The sequence below is a fragment of the Peromyscus leucopus genome, chromosome 2, assembly GCF_004664715.2.
Source record: "Peromyscus leucopus breed LL Stock chromosome 2, UCI_PerLeu_2.1, whole genome shotgun sequence".
Taxonomy (NCBI): Eukaryota; Metazoa; Chordata; class Mammalia; order Rodentia; family Cricetidae; genus Peromyscus; species Peromyscus leucopus.
In genome coordinates this window covers 46,814,216-46,834,221 of record NC_051064.1, presented here as the reverse complement: position 1 = coordinate 46,834,221, position 20,006 = coordinate 46,814,216, and the positions used below count along the sequence as shown (strand labels likewise).

Genomic DNA, 20,006 nt, shown 5'->3' with positions numbered 1-20,006 from the left:
GCACTGCGTCTTAATGATAAAGGAATTACAGGAATTAAAAAGTCTTTGCACTCAGTTACCTGCACTGGGGGATGACAGGAAGAAAGAGGGAGGAAAAAGGGGAGGGAGCTGTTTTATAATTGAGCTTTAATATATCATTGAGCTTTAATATATCAATATTTCAAACAATTTACAATAGAGTTTAAAATTTTGGTTTAAAGAAATCCCAACTTCCAAACTCGTTACCAAATTTCTTCTTTTTAATATATTACCAGGCATATGAAAAGTATTTGAACATTAATCTTTTTTCATATGTGGTTTCTCTTATTTTTATATGCTATGTAATACAACTAAAACATCTCTTTCTGTTTTGTTTCTTAGAAACTAGGGAATATACCCTGAACTCCTCATCCTTCTGCCTCTACTCCCCAAGTTCTAGAATTACGGGCATCTGCCATTGTGCCTGGTAAATACCTTTTCTCCAAGAATTGGGACTTGAACCCAGTCTTGTGATTGCTAAGCTAGTGCTCTACCACTGAGTGATTTCCCCAGCCTCTGAATCTCATTCAAGGATGATACTAACTTTTGCAGAATGGTATGCACTAGTTTATGTTGAAAATAGTATGGTTTGCACAATTCAGTGAGGTCAGGTACATTAAGTAGACCTTGTCCTTATGAAAGGTCCTCATTCTTAGGCTATGTACTGCAGTATTGTATCAGAAAAGCTGCAGGTGGGCAGAAAGGCATGCATTTTCTGGAAGAAAGACCTGGGTAGAGAGAAGGAGAAGTGCTTCACTTCATGAGAGCACTGCCATGAACAGCAGCAGCTGAGGAGTGCACAGGGTGGTGGCAAGCCTCAGAAGGCAGTACTCCTAGTGAGCCTACCCAGGACGGTGGTGTTCCTCTACTTCTTCTAGGCCCGGGAGCACCCAGGTGTGTCTGCAACATAAAGAGAGCTACATGTCTCCCAGAGTTGGTGGGAACACTGTGTGTATCACAGACCAATGTAGACTGAAGACAACAGGCCTGGGTCTGGGAACAATTTGCTAAAATTGTGGTTAAAAACCGCCATTTTTCTACAGTATAAAAATATAGTACAGGAAATAACTATAGAGAGAGGGGATATTTATTTATTGGTAATGATAAGGTGGGCTTAATTTTTAAGCTCTTATCTATCAGTTATACTCATAATGGAAAAGACTAAGTTTTTAGCAGAAATCAAAATGTAAGTCTTGAATGTATGGTGCAGAACTGGAGAGATGGCTCAGTGGTTCAAAGCACTTGCTGCTCCGCCAAAGGACCTGTGATCGGTTCCTAGCACCCACATAAGTTGGCTCCAACTCACTTTAACTCTACCTTATACGGAATCTGAGGCCTCCAAGGGCACCTACATCCAAGTAAACATACCCACATGCATACACACAGAACTAAAAGTAATAAAAATAAAAAGAAGAAAGAAAGTGTGGGGTAGGTATAAACTCTAGAAGAAATAGAGAATTCAACTTGACTAATAGCTAGCTTCAAGAGAAAAAACAAGCCAAAAAGGAAATGATAAAATGCCCTCTCTGATTTCTTTGGTAAGGGAAGAAGAACATTATTTTGGCAAGTATAATTCCTTATAGAGACAGAACATCTGTAGAGATCTGGGAGACAGAGAACAAAACTACCCAAAGGACAAAATGAAGAAAGCAGGGCCTTCACATTGGGCAAACTTCAGGAAGAACGGCATGATTAAGGAAAAAACAAAAACCACCCATAAAAATTCAGAGTAAAATTTATACAATGGTTTTCCTGTACAATGAGAAAATAAAAAGGCAAAAAAGTATACACTAAACATTTACAAGTCTTAGTGAGTCACAGTGATGACTACCAGGAAGTAAGATGAAAACTGACAGAACACAGAGAAATTTCTCAGTGTCTTTCTTAGCCAGTAGCCTATGTGAGTTTTATGGTGGGTTTGTTGGTTTGTTTTGAGACTACGTAGAACAGGCTGACCTCCTGAGTGCTAGGACTGCAACTGTGTATTACCTGAGCAGATCCTATGCCTTACTTCTAAGATGATTCTATATATCTGGGGAAATACTGGCTAAAAATGAAGTAAAACAGGAATTAAAAAAACAAAAACAAAAACAAACAAACCAAAAAATTACTTGGGCATGGAACTGAAATCAACCAGGGCTTGGACCCTCGTTAATTAAAAGTATATCCTTTAAAAAGTTTTTGTACAGTATTCTGAAAAAGATGTTAAAGCATTTTTTAATGTTGTCTTACCAACTTACATCAAAGAGATGCTGTAAAGGATTAGACTGGAGTTTTTCTTCATAGCCAAACAGCTGGAAACCAGTCCCCAGCAGACCTACCAAGATAGCGAGTAAACGAAAAATTATACAATAAAGAACAGTCATGGTGAGAAACAGGTACAATTCTATAAAAGATGAACTTCTCGATTATAAACTCTGAAAATGACAGCTATATATAAGGCATATCTTATAAAATGACTCTCTCCAGCCCCAGTGGTCATTTTTCTGTGTGATTCAGCTGTAGTGGCATTCCTGCTGAGCTCCTGGCCTGGCTCCAGAGAGCAGCACCTAGCCCTAATCCTTCCTTTGTTTAGCCACACCTTTTGTTTCTCTTACCTTTTGTTTCTCTTATCACCCTATGTGATTCTTATTTGAGAGTCAAGGATCAGAGAGTCCCCCAAGGATCAAAGGCCTATGCAAAACTTGGTCCAGGAAACCCAGAAAACCTAGGTACCTGAGAAATCAAGTAAGACCTGGCCTTTGGTCTCTGGGAGCTCCTTTTGGGTTGCTCTGAAGGTCCGGAAATTAACTATCTAAACTGTAAAAAAGAGTAAATAAATATGCCCTAGGTGAAGGGAAGAGTGCTTCAGTCCTTCCAGGCTGGACCCCCCTGCAGCCATGATAGGCTAGATTCATTCTTAAAATGCCTGTGTCTTCATTCCATGGATCCATGTGAACTCACACACTCATGTAGTGACCACACAGCTACATTCAGCAGAGAATAGAATGCTATTTAACACAAGAGTATTCAATGTTCTAGATCCTAGAGAGCACTGAGAAAGATGATTAAAGTTCTGTTTATTTTAAAAGAAAAACAAATGTAATTATGATTCAGGGTATTGGGAGCAGAATATGGAGATGCCCGGTGTATACTATTGAGAGCTGCTGGTAGCAAAAGGCCATGGGAGTATACAGCAGGTGACAACTAGTCCTCAGAAGGTCAACCTATCAGAACCAAGGGTTCTGTTGGAGGAAACCATCATGCAAGGCGTTTTGGAATTATTGCATTTTGAATGAATTGGCTGTTTCTTAATGTAAACTTCTTGTGCAATAACAGCTATGATATCTCCCCATTACCATGCACCTTCATGTAATGTATATATTTATATGATTACATCTCAGTCTTATGGGCACATGTATATGTGGGTGGTCAGGAAGATGGCTTTTCATTTAGCTGTATCATTTTGATTATAGAGATTGTATAGAAACTATACTAAGATATGCTTCATAGCCAGATCCATTGTCCCACGAGACTGTGGACACTCAAAGCCTGCTTTGTTCCTTTTGCTCAGACTAACACAGGAAATAATAATCTCTCCTTAGTCTAATACAAACTGCACACATTTAGCTCATTTTTACCTCAGAGCAAGTTCAAACTAGATTAAAGGCCTTTATATATAGATCATAAGTTTAAAACTTTACAGTTATGCACAAGGTCAGAGCCGCAGGTGTCTACCAAGGTTACTAACACAAAACACCCTAAGAAAAGCCTGCCAACTCTTCACTTGTCAAGTCTGCTGACAAAAAGCTATGTCTCAGAGTCTGTGGCACTGGGCACTGCGCCCCTTCCCTCTGGTCCTGAGACCTTGGAACCTTGTTACCATGGTAATAGCTTTGCTCCTTATCATCTATTCTAGGAATGTGCTATGACCTTGAGGGTTTTGAAACTTCTTAGAATTGCAAGGAGTCTCTGGTTAGAAATACTGAGGAAGGGGGTGGGGCGAGCAATAGCATCAGGAGCAGAGAGGGACGTGAGGAGCATGGCAAGAGGAGTAGAAAAAAACTAAAAAAATGAAAAAAAAAAAAAAAAAAAGAAATACTGAGGAATCAGGCAAGAGAAGAGCTAAGAATGAGAGCTGAAAAGAAGCTATAGATTTAGAGAACTAAGGTAGAACAAAGAGAGAACAGCAAAGAGATCAGAGGCAGAGAATTAGCTTACATAGAATAATAAAGTGAATGGACTGAAAGAGCACGGTGTGCAGAGATTCAATTGATATTCCTAAGATTAGAATCCTAGCCATTTGTTTGTTCGCGTCTTTTCTGGACTCTGGGAGAAATCGCCTCGAGATTTCGGTAGTATACTAAAAGGAAGATGAGAAAAGTAAAAATTATTCCATTCAGTCTGATACATGTTGAAAAACTAATTCTGTGTACAGAAGCCATGTGCCAACTTTCAAATGACATAGCTGGAAAAGAATTTTAATTCTTCTACAATGATGGCTATAATGGAATGCTGACAGATCATTGATTATAGTATTCCTATGTTGTGGAATATTAGTTTAAGATATATTACATTCCTTTATGCTGTGGAATATTTAATGATTCGATGCAAATGTGTGTTGCATTATTTTATGTTGTAAAGCTGTGTTACTCTGCCTGCTTCAAACACCTGATGGTCTAATACAGAACCAATAACGAGGCAGGAAAGGAATAGGCAAGGCTGGCATGCAAAGACAATAAATAGGAGAAAACTAGGGGAAAAAAAGAGAGAAGAAAAAGAAGAAAAAAAAAACAGCATGATAAAAAGAAAGAAAGTTATACAGATTGAAGAAAGGTAAAAAGCTCAGAGACAAAATGTAGTTAAAGAGAAACAGGACAATTTAAAATAAGTTAGAAAAGCTGGCTAGAAACAAGACAAGCTAAGGCCAGGCATTCTTAAGTAAGAAGAAGTTTCTGTGTATTTATTTGCGAGCTGGGTGGTAGGACCCCAAAATGTAAACAAAACAAAATAAAAAACCAACTACATTCCTAATAGAAAAATATTATTGTAAAGTCCTTCAGCCAAAATTTGAGAACTACTCAAATCATATCCTTGCTGAAGCCTGTGAAATGTCTAAACCAGTCAAAGGAATAAAAGTGGATGAAGTCTTGACTGTTGTACCCAGAACTTAACTCTGACTTACCAGCTGTTGTGAACTGAACAGTATTAACAGGTTTAAGGTCTATTTCTAAAGTCTGAAAACAGTGTTAGTAATGGAAGTAATACTATTCATAAGAGAAGGTTATGATAAATTTCTTCATTTAAAGGTTTCTTTAAATGAAGGTCTTTCTTTTGGAAACTATGATTGCATATTACTGGATGTGGAATATAAATGTGTTAGTGAATTTCAGAACTGGTGATGCACACTATATGCTTTTTGGTTTGTTTTACACTATCACCTAGCTTGCTATTAGTACTGTGGCAGTCATGTCATCAAGCCTCTTACATGCCACCACCGTGGATACAAAGTAATTCGCACAGTCTATCCTTGTCCGACCTAGCATCTTGTGGAAAAGAGCCATCAAAGATGTTACATTTACATAGATGGTGAGAGCTGCCACAGCATCTGCTGATTGTGTATCTCTCTTCTGTCAAGAATGGAAGGTATTAGACTTTAACATGGTAAAATTACATATAACAAAACAATTCAGCAAGAATTATAGTTACAATATTAAAGAAGATGTCCTATCTATCTTATATTTGTGAGTTTAAGGTTTTATAGCAACAATGTTTTATCATGACCTTAGACATGATTTATGGCATGTAACTCTTTGGTCTTCAACCCTTTCCACGCCTGCAAACTCTTCACTGGAGAGTTCAAGAGAAAGCCAAAGTATCATGCTTTGTTTTACCTCTGGGCTACTCAGCCATATAATAACAGATCCCATTTCTCATAGGATGGTTTGGGGGGCAGGGAGTGTTGGACCTTACTAGATTTAAAAATGGCAGGCTTTTTGCCAAGATGGAAATACACAGCTAAACTTGTTTGTTCTCTGTGTATTCATTTATACATTTAACCAATAAAGGTAAGCCACTCTTCCTTACTAAAAGCTACACAGAGAAACCCTGTCTCAAAAAACAAAACAAAACAAAACAAAAAGCTTAACGTATGTGTGTTAAATGTACTAGTCTATTAGATATTGCTCTGAATATGTCAATTTAATTTTATGGTGAGAATTATATAGACTATGTAACTCTACAGGAAGATACAGCTCAGTGGTAGCTCATGTACTAGGTATACAGGAGACCCCAGGTTCAATTCCCAGCACCACAGATACATTACACTATTTTATACAACAGGAATCTTGTCTACATTCCATACAGATGATCAAATGATATAGTACTTAAAACAATTAAGCCATATAATAAAATGAAAAGCATGTCAAAATACTCACCAAATTGCATGCCCCAATCTCCAATGTAATTTATTCTTGTTACTTGATGTCCTAAAGCTTCTTTTAGATTTGCTATAAAATTTCCTAGTTGTAAATAAATATAATCTTATTTTATAAATCCATATTGGCTTTAAAACTCTGTACTTCTCTATTTTAAGTCATCATATAGAAAACGCTTCTAACAAAACGTACCAACTCAATCTTTTCTATAAAAGCATTCGTGATGTGTTTACTTGTATGAGGATATGGAGTAAGGAACTACTTAGTGAGGCGTTATTCCAAAGATTTCCATAATTTTCACAAAAAGAGAATTTTCATTAGCATCATTACTGGCAGTTAGAAACACGTGTCAGAATAATTACTACTCTTAGCTAATTCCAAGGAACATAGCATTTAGGGTGCTAGAGAAATGGCCCAGTGGTTAAGATTACTTGCTGCTCTTCCAGAGGGCCCAAGTTTGGTTCTAGAGCATGGAAAGAATGGTAGAAGATGTAGATCCTCCTTTGGTAACCAAACTCTGTGGAAGTGTTTTGACAGTTGTTTATGTCAGCTTAATTAAAAACGTCTTTAGTTCTCCCAATAACTTTGAGAACCATTCTATATTCTATAATAAATCATTTCCTGATTTAAATATAGTGGCTTGCTGGCAAATAGTTGTAATCCTAGCACTTGGGAGTCTGAGGCACGAGGATTGTTAGAAGTTCTAGCTTAGTGTGGGCTATATAATAGTTCTAGGTCAAGTTGGGCTACAAATAAGACTCTGTAACACATCAACAAAATTAAAATAAAAAAAAAGGCTAACTTCAATTATGTCACCTTCCTACTTTGCAAGCACCTCTATTTCCACACCTTTCAAATCTATAGTCCCAGCAGAAACAATTACCTTCTTCAGCTGCTGCCAATATTGTGTACCTGTTTTTCTTAGTACACAGTCAGCTCACAAATACACCTGAATATATATGTATGTTTCAGAATTGGACTATATCAGATACTAGCCACAAATACTTTATCCATGTGATCTTGGGAAAGTTACTTCTTATGTCTGAATTTCTTCCTCATAAATCTTAGTCAACAGTAGTTTCCAAACGGTGCTGCTGTGACATTGAATGGAAAAAATATACACGCTAATTGGTAAACTGTCCTGTGCTGTTCAAACTCATTGAGAAGCTGTCTCCACCCCAACTTCAGACCCAAGCATGTGGGCCTTTGATTGAGAATGGGCTGGTTCCCCTAACTCTGTAACATGGAGGGAAGAGTAGCAAAACGTGAGTCTAAACCCTGTGTCCATGCAAAGAGCTGGAAGATAAATCATCTCCACCCGAGGTAAAGTGCCTAGAGTAGGAAGGAGAAGCTGGAGGTTCAGCTATGGAAAACTCAGCTGACCGCCTGCCTCAAGGTCCCCCACCGGTTCAGCTGAAGTCGGGGGTGTCTGAAGCGACATTACCCTGGCTGTTGCTGCTTGTTCTTTTACCTGGAAGTCTCACCTGAGGAGATTCCCGTAGCTGGGAACTCTACTAGCTGGCTGTCTTAAAAGGATTTCCTGGCTGGTTTCTGCCGAATGTTCTGAGCACCTGATTTGACCACATTTTGGTTTTATGCTTTCTCTCTCCATCTGCCCACTCACTTTGTCTCTTTCTCTCTCTGCCTTGCTGTTTATTCTTTTACTTGCTATATACTTAATAAATACACTCATACAAAACCAAAACTATGGCTATTGAAGAATATTTTCTAGACTCTGGACTGCACAGACCAACGAGGTAGCATATATAAAATTTCAATGAATATTCTCCCCTCCTGATCAAAATATTTCCCTGATAAAGTGGTTACTTTATCATGTCCCACTTATCCATTTACTCTTAGGTTTTTGACTCAATTCAACGTAGATTTTGTTATACAATATATTTCTTAGATACTTTTCGTTAAGTCTTGTCATTTCTTCCTATGAAACACTGCTCAAGGACTTTATAACAATGAAAGCTTTCTTATTTTAACAATAACCTGCCACTTGTACTAATTGTTCCAATTTTTAAATATATCAAACTCCAATTCTAATATGCACAATTCTAAGTTGAGTTTTGAACTGCAGCGCTGCAAACTATTTTAAATAAATAGAGGGCAGGCCCTGAGATGGCTCAGTGGTTACAGCGCGTCTGCGATGTCGGCTGCTCTCGACAGTCTCCACACTCATGGTGAGTGGCTCACAGCCACCCGGAACTCTGGACTCTAGGCAGTTCCCACACATACACACAATGTATATGTATTCACCCACACAGACATACAGACACACACTTCAAAAAATCGTATTATACACTGAAGCTTTATAACTATGAAGTAGTTTTAGTATTCGTAAAGTAAATAATTTCTATTAAAAATTTTAGTTTCCAGTCTTAAAAATTACAGATACATACTGAGAACAAAGTTATTTACAACAAAAATATAGGAACAAAAAAATATGAAAGATTTCTGCCAACTCCACAGAAATAATTTGTGACTATTTTTTATTTTTGCCTTGTTCAGTTTTCTGTATGCATAACAGTTAAAATCATAACATACATACTGATGAAAACTGATTTCGGAGTCTTTACCTTTTGAAATAAATTCTGGTTTTTAACTTTTAAATCAATTTTTCAATTTAGTGCAACAATTACTTAGCATTGTGCTCATGTGATTTACATTTGTGGAGCTTCTTTCCTTTTCATTTAAACTCTGAACCATTACATTGCACTATCATATATGTTCCCTTAGACACGTTTAGTGCTTTCTATTCAAGGAAATACTTACCTATGATGGTGGAGCGCAAATGTCCAACATGAAATTTTTTTGCAACATTAGGTGAACTGCAAAAATTGCAAGAATATTTTCTTATTCCAAATACAAAAATTTTGAACATGAACTAGATAATGCTTCTCTAGGTTGACATAATTAGGGAGCAGGGCTTTTGGTAATTCAGGAGAAAGGTAAGTTGGACATCAGCATTAACAATAAGGATAAATTAGAATTTGGAAGGAATCACCTATCACTGACCAACAATTATTGATCCTGTGATCCAGAAAGTAGTGTGACACTCAGAAATGGCATGCTTATGAAACAAAGTATTTTAAGATTAGGAAGATAAAGTGCTGGAGAGATGCTCAGCAGGTAATGGTGTCTAGGGACAGGTCTGACAGTCTGACAAAATGTCCCCTGAAACCATCAATCTGACATTTCCTGGAACCATGTGCTACCAAGGAGGGAATCCTATGAAACGGAAATGGCAAACTCAATTCCTTTGGCAACCAAAGTAGCCACGATGGAATTACAACTGGATACTTTCATAACTAATGCGATTTCCTAAATCTTATAAGAAGGGACACATACGATTTAGTTATTTAAGAGTGCTGTGATTTGAATGAGAAATGTCCCCCATAGGCTCAGAATGCTGCATCCTTGGTCCCAAGCTGGTGGTGCTATTTGGAAATTTTGTAAGAGGTGGTCATAGTTGGCTATACATTCAGTTCAAGGCCAATGTGGAGATCCTGTCTAAAACAAGGAAAGGCAAAAACATACTGGAGATGTAAAATATCTATTTTTGTCCATTTTATTCCTGGTTTAATGAGTGATTCACTGTGATCCTAACAAGGTAACATAATGTCACTGATTTTCAACTTCCCACATGTAATTTAATGCAAACTCAATCAGGGAGTTATGATCCTCTCTGCCCTATCAGCTGGATTAGTCAGCACATAGGATGAGTAGTCACTGACCTGAATTCAACCACAATCTTCTTCTGGGGAAGACCTGAGAAAAGTTCACTTTTCAACCCATACTTTGATCCATCTTCAATTACTTGCTGCAGCACTGCCTGGGAAACAGAAGGGGTAGGATTCAGTGATAAGAGAAAGAAAAATACAATCCATGTTCTTAACTACTGTACTACTGGAAATTAAATGTTGCTAACTTGTTCACTCTGATTACAGAGCCGCAAGAATCAACATCACCTGTTGCCAGTTCCTCTGAGAGCACTTAAAACGAGAGCTAATAATGAAGGGGCTACTTAGGGCTATAAATCTAATCTACTCAATATTACAGTAACTACTGGTGATACCCAGAGATCAGGACATTGAAGCTTTGTGAGATCAACTGCAAGAGTCCCTTGGAAATAGTAACCCCCAGCCAAGAGCAGGATCTGATCAACATTGAGCAGACTATGTTACAAAGACTGGGAGGAGGATTTTACAAGTATTAACTCAGTCTGCACGACAGCTTCGGAGATGAGTGCTGTGCTCACAAACAAGGAAGGAAAAGCATGGAGGCTGATTTTCCTAAGGTCACAACAGCTCAGTTGATAACAGCACTTTCCTTGCCTGTAATCTTTGTGCAACCCCAGCACCACATAAACCTGGTGTGGTGGTGCATGCCTGTAAACCAGGCACTCAGGAAAGAAGTTCAGGTTATCATTGGCTACATATCCAGTTCAAGGCCAGCCTGGGACACAGGAGATATGAAGTTAAATAGCAGAAATTCTCCAAATCAAGTGATTAATTTTTATTTAGTAACACAGAACTACAGTGTAGTTCACAAAATTCATAAATTATTTTTGAGTAGTTACAATGCACTTTTTAAAGATTCTCTTATTTATGTGTATTTTAAACTTTTTTATTTGTATGAGTGTTTGCATGTATACACAAGGACCACATGGTTCCTGGTGCCTGCAGAGGCTAGAAGAGGAGGCAGGATCCCTGGAACCAGTACCACAGATGGTTGTGAGTCACAATGTAGGTGCTAGGAATGAACCTGGGTCCTCTGCAAGAACAAGTATTCTTAACCTCTGTGCCATCTCTCCAGCCCCCTAATTTTTTATTTGAAACTACTGTTATAAAGTTGGATTTGCATTGGTTAACTTCATCTGGGGCCTTAAAAATGTAGTGTATGGTAAGAATTTTATTATCAAGAATTAGTTAATGTAGTCTAGAAATGAGCTAAGGCAGATGGTGGATGCTTGCAATGCCAGCAAATCAGAGGGAAGGGAAAGGAAGGAAGATCCTGGGTTACTGGCTAGCCTAAGCTACACAGTGAGACCCTGACTGAGTCTAATTAACCCACTGAGCCTAACTAATGCTGCCTGCATCCTCTGGTGTGTGGCCAACCAGTGGAGCATGTTCAACCTACCAGGGGTCACATCTGTAAAGAAGACTAACTTTTCCTTTGCTAGCAGTGATCAACTATAAATGTAGTTTTTAACTACTAATGTAAAGGAGGTACTAGAGTTCCATCATATTTCAATACAGAAAACACTAAAATCTAATATATTTACGACTGTGCATGTTCAAATGTAAGCTAACCTTATGTAAATAGTGGTGCATAAAGGGTTTTAATTAGAAATGAAGTCTTTCTAATTAAATGAAGTCCAGTTTTGAAGCGTGAGGAAATCAATGGATACTCCCGATTGGGTAGCACTTTCTGCTTGTCTGTCCTCATCCTTTTCTGTGGATGACTTACATCCTTCCTCTTTTCTAGCTCTACTGGTTGACTGTTTCCTTATGCCTGTCAGCAGACTCCTGAGGAATTTATCACTACCTACTTGCCCTGCCAATTCTTTGGTATTAAAATCATTCATTATTTATGTAAGTTTCTAAAAATGAAATGTGGCTTGAAAGTATTCACTACCTACAGGTAAACTTTATTTAGTGAAGACACAAAACAGCTCCTCCTCCTTTTGGTAAAGTAGGCAAAGTTGGATTTGCAAATAAAAAAATGTGACTTTTTTCACCATGGATTTTTCAGATATACCCAAGAAAATAAAGCTTTGGCTGTATTTTTTAGAAAATGCAAATAGAACTTGATTTAAACCATCTTTTCTCCCTCTTAACTGAATTAAGTAATACTAAGGGCTACAGATCTCCTACAAATGATCTCAAGCTACTAACAAGTGGAAGTGTGGTATGAAAATGAGAGTTCTTTACAGCACCGTGTGTCTTCCACCTCACCTATCCACGGAAATGCTTGCAATAACTAATCCAGCGGGACATCTCTAAGCTAGGTAACATTCTACAGTTTCTCAATTGAAATAAAGTATAAAACTTGTGGCCACTGAAAACTTAAATTATTTTACAAATATTTTCCTTGGAAGCATAAACCTTATCTCTTTCAGCTAAAGGAGCTTTAAAGGTAAAATTCATCTTTTCCCCCAGTATAAGGAAAAACAAAAGGGGGAAAATACTGCTATTAAGGGCTTAAAGTATGGAAGGCACATTTAGCAAGATTCATTTCTACTTCCAAATAACTGGCAAAATAACTATAAAAGCATTGCTTAAAAGTGGTAAATAAGTAACTTAGTGTGATATCGAGAGAATTCTAGCTTGAGGCTGGCCTTAGCTAAATGTTGAGATCATGTAGGGAAGGGGGTGGGGGTTGGGAGAGGAGGACATCAAAAGGTTGTAGGTACTATTTAACAAGCTCAAAAAACATCCATGTCTGTGGGGGTAGATTTTGGTTAGCTGATTTACTTCAGAATGAAAGATGGCTGAAAAAATAAAATCCCCATGATCTGGAAAAAGCACTAACCATTAAGAATAATCCCAGATACTATCTTACAAGGACTCCAACGTACAGTATGGCTCGATAAGGAAGGGAATGGCTCAGTTGCCTTTAGCCTACTGGCTATGGGTGGGTTAGGACTTCTGTTGGTCTTTTCTCTATTGAACACACAGATTGCAAGCCCAGTGCCACTTTGAGATCTTTGGCAGCAATTAACCATGCAGCTCACACACGATTGGAGCCTGTATAATGAGTATTCAGAGATGGGTAATGCCTGGGGGGCACTCACCAACCTAAGACAGAGCACCTGTGTGGCCTGGGCAGGCATCTCCATGACGGGTAAGGTGACCTGCTGATGTCCCACGCAACCCAAGTCATAAACTCATTTTTTAATAAAAGGGGGACCTGCAGGGCCCTGGCCCCATTTTGGGTAACTGTTGCCTTGCTTGGGGACTTTGACCTTGATATCCTCCCAATGCTAATTCCCTGCCAGGTTCCACCCTCCTGAATGCTAAAGGGAAGTTCCTTGTCTGTGTATCCTGAATAATAGGCATCAACAGCTTAGATGCAAGATTGTAAAACATCAGTAGTGAACTTCTGCCCTCCAGGGTTCTCCCATTGTGCTGTAAGCCTGTATTTAAGACTTCCTCCTTCCTTCAATAAATGACATTCGGCATTTAAAAAAAAAAAAAAAAGAATAATCCCAGGACTGATGAGCAAATGCCTGAGACTAAACAATCCATGGATAGATCTATATCCAGAGAACTTTTGACCTTGTAATTATTTTCAATTCAAGACTGCCACATTTACTAAGCCTCAATACCCCAATAGTGGGCTATATTTTATTTAAAAGATAGGCCAAAGCATGCAGTATAGCTTTACAAGTTTGGTCAAGATGAACTTGACTTAAAGGTTCATATAATCACTTATCCAGGGTCATCTGTTCTCCGATGTGTTAGCTTGAGTAAGAGTCAATTACTTCAAAAGTTTCCCCAGTACCTTCGGGCCATCCCCATATCCGCATCTGAATTTTTTTATTCTTACAGTATTAAAACCCTTTTTACTTTACTATTCACTGTTTTGTTAAAAGAAAAAGCTATCCCATGGTTTCTCCAGCTTAAACCTTATGCTTCCAACAGATTACAGCAAACCAGGAAGCAGAAACCAACATACACTTACTACAGAGCACATTTATTCATTCAACAAACAGTTATTTATCTAGAATCCACGATGCACCAGGCATTATGTCAAAACATGGAGATAGAACAGTGGGAAACACAGATGCTACAAACCCCAAAGTGAGTTAGAGTCTAAAGCACAAGTGGCATCAGTGGAATAAATGACCTGTGCAGTACACACCTTTAATCGCGGCACTTGTGAGGCAGACACAGGAGGATCTCTGTGAGTTCAAGGCCAACCTGGTCTATAGATCGAGTTCCAAGACAATCAGGGCTGTTACACAGAGAAACCTTGTCTTGAAAAACCAAAAAAGTAAGAGAGGGAGAGGGAGAGAGAAAGGAAGAGAGAGAGAAGGAAGGAAGGAATGAAAAATAGCAAGGTAATTTCTGCAAAGAAGAGATTAACAGTGCTATGACACCCTATAGTGAACAGATCAGTAAGGCTAAGGAAGTAACTCAGTGGCAAAGTGCTTGCTTAAGGATATGAAAGGGCCCTGGATTTGAACACTGGAAGTACAAAACAAACAAACAAACAAAGTGAGAGAAAGAAAGATTAATTTACATTGCACTCCAGACTGAGGATCAACCATAGGTATACCAAGTTTGAGAGCTGGATGATCAGTGTGGCTAAACCAGCATAAAAGCACCGAGACTAGACTATAACCATTCTTACCTTTGTTAATAATTCTCTGTTTATTTTGAAATTCAGAGTCCCTGGACCAGCACTGATGGCAGTCACCACTGTATCACATTTAAGCTGAAAAATAACCAATCAAGTAAAGCAGGCTCTGTTATAGAATAGACCTAATGAGACAGAAATTTGACATGAAATTGGCTTACAAGACAGCAGGTGGAGCAGTTCTCAGGCATTACAGCTGGACCAGGGTCTTAGCCAACATCTTCTGTTCCAAAATTCTATTTACACAAACACATTTTCTTTTCTTCTTTCCTCACTAGAATGCTATTCAGTCTCTCCCTTTTCTCTTTCCTTCACCCCAAACCTCTCCATCTACCATACAGTGACACTATCTTACTCATCTTTCATGACAGGCACAGACAGGACATCGTGCCGGGACCTACTGCTAACGCACTTGCACACACACAGAATGGCCTCTGAAAGGGTCTGTTTTCCTTGCATGTGTGCATTTAAACCTTCTGATAGATTTGTGGAACTAAAGATGCCTGCTGTCCCTGCGGAACAACTAATCTGTATTTCTGAGAACTTAAAAGACATGGAGAGGTTAAATATTGTAATTAGATTAATTCTACTCCTGGTATCAGAATTTTACATCAGGTATACCATTATTAATAAAAAAAATCAGAGGTGATTTTGTTATCAAATAACTATTACTGTTATCAAAGCTCCTTTTGCAATTATTTTTTGTGATACATCTTTTTCGGTAGTGATTTTTAGTATTTCAATTATTTTAGAGTTCCTAGACATCATCTTTGAGCAATATATAACCCTATTAATAAAAATTTAAAAACAAACAAACAAAAGCTTCCCAACATGATTTGTGTGAGGTCTGAAGCTAACAATTTAGATTTGGTCAGGCACTACAATCTTTCTAATTCCTCTGTTTTACTAGACCCATGAGAAAGAACTTAGAAATACAGAAAGTTTATTAAATCATCTAACTACAATTTCTCTGTGATCATCCCATTCACTCCATATACATTATTTCTTCTCAGAAGCTCATTTCAAAAAATTGTAACCTACTACTAATATATCAAGTTTATTTTCATAGATTCAACCATTTATCCAGAGGGTTGGGGAGATTGTCAGGTGTTAAGAGCACTCACTGGCTGCTCTTTCAGAGGACCTGGACACTATTCCTAGCATTTACAACTGTTTGTAACTCCAGGGGAATAAATAAATCTGCCTATAAAAGTTTATATAGTTTCAATCTATAACTTCACACTTCAGTCCTGCGGCTAATAAAAAATAAAACTGAGCAAAACACCAACTAAACAATGTTAGCTCACAGGGTGTGCTAATCAGTTGTCATCATCAACCTGACATAAACCTAGTCATGGGAGAAAGGACCCTCACTGAAGAATTGCCTCGATCAGATTGTCCAGATTGTTCCAGGGTGTATGTGAGAAATTCTCTTGATTGATGACTGATGTGGGAGGGTCCAGCCCACTGTAGGTAGTACCATCACTGGGTAAATAGGCCTGAGTTGTATAAATGGCAAGTTAAGCAAGAGCCAGAGAGCAAAGCAGTAAGCAGCATCCCTTCATAGTATCTGCATCAGCTCCTGCATAAGGCCCTGTCTTGAATTTCCGCAGTGATGGACTGTTACCTAGGCAAATACACCCGCCCTGCACAAGTCATTTTTGGTCATGCTTACCACCGCAACAGAAAATAAACTATAACAAAAAGAATATGCTGCAGCTAGTTTAAAAACCACGGAAACCTCATAGAATACAACGAAAATGAACTGAAACGTTTTTTCAAGCTGTCTGGAACAGAGAAACACTATTAAATTCATTATAGCTAGAACAATCAGACTGCAACCCACAGAACCAGGGAGGCTACATAGCAGGGGGGACCCTAGGATGACTGTGGCTTATAGTAAGTTTTGGTATTACTCAATCACTGGGCAAGCCTCAATGAAACATTTCACTATTAGGATAAGAATTTATACTGTATCAAGCTGATAATAGAAAAAATAAATAAATAAAAATGAAAAAAAATTCATTATAGCTGAGTTAGCCTGTAGAGCTCTGCTCTCCTTTAACGCTAAGTTTATTATAACACAGAGATAAAATACCTTCTCTGCCAGTCTCCTGGCGTGATCTTGAGTATCTAGTTTTGACTGGTGATTGTTGTCTTCTAGCAAGGAATCCACAGAAAGCTGGAAATCTGCCACTTCTCTAAAATAAACATTGAAATGGGAAAGAGTTGTTATAAAAACATTGCTTGTCTAGCAAACAGTAATCACTGTGGATTATGAATACCTTCAAAATTAAAAGCCAAGAAATATAAATCTTTGTATTTACCTCTAACTTTTAAGATTTTGGTTATTTTATAAAATTCTTGCATATTACCTAAGTGTCGTCCTGCGATATCTCTAAAGCAGACAGCGATATCTGGCAAGTTAAATGCATCTAGTCAGCAGATTCTGAAAAGGCCAAGTTGCTTGACATCTGTTTTAAAGCTGCTTCTCCTACTCTAAGTGCTTGTTTATAATTGTCCAAATAACAAAAACAGAAATGTTTTTAAATGGTTGTAATTTAAGTTTCAACATGACAAAAAAGAATGTTATTCATAACACTCAGTTGTTCACTAGCGATACAGACACAGCTATTTGTACTTTTCACTGAACCATGGTTAAACTAATGAAAACTTCAGTGTAACCAGCTGAAGGAACAATTATTTACATGATTACAGAAGCTATCTGCAAGTAAGAAGGAGGGTAATAGAATCAAAGAAATATATCCAGTCACTGTTAGCATTCTGAACCACCCCTTGGGACCACCCAGTGTCCTGCCTTCATTTTATGTAAAAGCCCTCCGTTAAAAAAAAAAAAAAAAAAAAAAAAAACCTCTCCCCCTCCTTATTTCTTCTTCTTCCTTTCCCTCTTTCTTTTCAAGAGGCTGTGCAAGTCTCAGCCTTCCTCCCTCTCCTTTTCTCTCTTTCTCTTTCCCTCTCCTCCCACCCCCTAATAAACTTTCCACGTGGTTGCCGTGTCTGCATGATGTGAGTAACTTTCCATGGCTCCATGCCTCAGCCTGCTGCCTTGTCTGCATGGCCTGTCTTCCTCACCCACTGGGGCACCTTGGCTCAACCCACCAAGGCCTCTTGCATGCTGTTTCACAACATTAACAGTCGCTACAATAGTATTTTCAGTCTCATTGAGATAAACAAAACAAAACAAAATCAAATCAACCCCCCCCCAAATGAATTTGGAAAAAAGGTTTGGCAGTTTAGATGGCTACCACATTGAGAGTGGCTCATCATACTGTCTCTACAGATTTTTCTGTAGCTGTGATCCTTTATGTTACATGTTACTTTTAATTAATATACAAACAACAGCATGACTACATATATTGAGAACTGGAAAAGAGAGTTAAGTGAGGTGTATCATTGTTTGTCAAGCCCATGTGTTATTCACTTAGAAGAATACACACTGGAAGGGCACAAGTGACTTCTTTCATAGTGGGGTGGGGCCCCAAATAGCTTGACCATACAGCTGCCCTGACAGGCCTAGAGGCCCAGACACAGCTGCTGTGACAGGCAACACCCAGAGCTGGGAAAAACCATAAGCTAACACCACCCAAGATCCACCTAGCAATGAGCCAGCATCTAAGAGGAAGTACCTGATATCCCAAACATTCTAACCATTAGATAAGACTGTCAGATGTCCTTGAGCCTAGCACATATCTACTTTCCTTTTACAGATACCCCTGGACAAATGTCAGCCAATCAGAGTCCTGAACCCTAGAAATCCCCTTACCCCAACCTTTGCTATGATAATAATCCCACCCTGCCTGGGCTCCTGGTCCACTGTTCTCACCAATGCATCAGACAGGGGATCCTAGCTCCAAGCTTGAAAATAAAGGCTCTTTGCTTTTACATAGGAGATTCGTTCTCTGTGGTGGTCTTTTGGGGGTCTCTGTGATCTGGGCACAATACATATCACTTATCACACACAGAGAAATGCCTAAAAATTCCTGTATGGCTTCTGCTTAATATCACATTACAAAACTTAAACTCTAATGACCACTAAGAAGTTTTCTGGGAGGTTTGCACAAAATAACCAGCCCTATCCAAGAAGCTATGTGCAGCTGATTCCTCCTGGGAAAGGGAAATACATCTTTCACCAATGGAGTATACAGAGTACGCCCCACGCTCAGGAGTAGGTGGCCAACTGAAAATGGATTTTTTGTGGGCTTTTAATTTCCTCTTGGTACTTTTAGTCTTATTGGGTTTTTTTTGTTGTTGTTGTTTTGTTTTGTTGATTTTTGTTTTGTTTTCGTATTTTTTTTAAAGTGAAATTGGGAAGAACATGAAGTTGAGCTAGTAGGGCAATGGGAATGATCTGGGAGGAGTTGGGTATGAGAAAGAATATGATCAACATATATTATATGCAGTCTGCTGGAGACCTGCTTTGGCAGGGGTTCAGGGTCTCAAAGAGGATGTGTGGAGGCAGTATTGTTAGGATTCTGCTGCCACTCCAGCTGCAGGACCGCACATGCACAGTTTAGGAGCTAAACAGGGGTCTTGTGTCTTACATCATCAGTGTGCTGCATGATTGCGCAAACGCTCGGGGTCACGCAATCAGCCCATGCTTGGCGTAGCTCCGTAAGCCTACCTGCGCATGTGCTCGGGAATCCTTAAAAAGCTGAACACAGACTCCTCCTTTCTCTTCTCTGTTCTCTCCCCCCACCCCACACCCCACTATCTCTCTGTTCTCTCTGCATGTGCTTCTTCCCAGGCCTGGTTCTTTTGCCCCCCCCAACCCCTTCCAATCAAGCTCTGATACTGGGTTTTGTCGTGGCTCATGACCTTTCTGCACAGTAACCAGCAACGCTTATCATTTTTTAAAACAACACATATACATATTAGCATTATACAGACTGAACAGGTAATATTTAGGGATAAATATGTATATACCTATACTTATTTGCATGCAATAAAGGTTAAAAAAAGGGGGGCATGAAATTGAAAGAGAGCAGGGAGGGAAATATGGAAAGATCTGGAAGGGAGAAATATTTTAATCAAATTATAATCTAAAAATAAAAACAAAGTAAAAAATGTATTATATGAAAAAAATAATTAAAAAAAGGAAAAGAAAAACCTAATGAAATTTCCTGAGCCTTTTTTTCTTCTTTCTTTCTTTCTTGTTTTGGTTTTTCTCTGTGTAGACCT

At 38.5% G+C, this 20,006-nt stretch overlaps 1 protein-coding gene across 1 annotated transcript in view; it reads right to left on the bottom strand.

Moving 5' to 3' along the window:
• The window catches only part of Rars2 (arginyl-tRNA synthetase 2, mitochondrial), a 45,591-nt gene that overhangs the window by 17,796 nt on the left and 7,789 nt on the right, over window positions 1-20,006 (bottom strand). Inside the window, 6 exon segments of the mRNA XM_028872773.2 lie at window positions 2,259-2,335; window positions 6,435-6,518; window positions 9,216-9,271; window positions 10,178-10,275; window positions 14,802-14,885; window positions 16,906-17,008. Coding sequence (XP_028728606.1) covers window positions 2,259-2,335; window positions 6,435-6,518; window positions 9,216-9,271; window positions 10,178-10,275; window positions 14,802-14,885; window positions 16,906-17,008 — 502 coding nt within the window.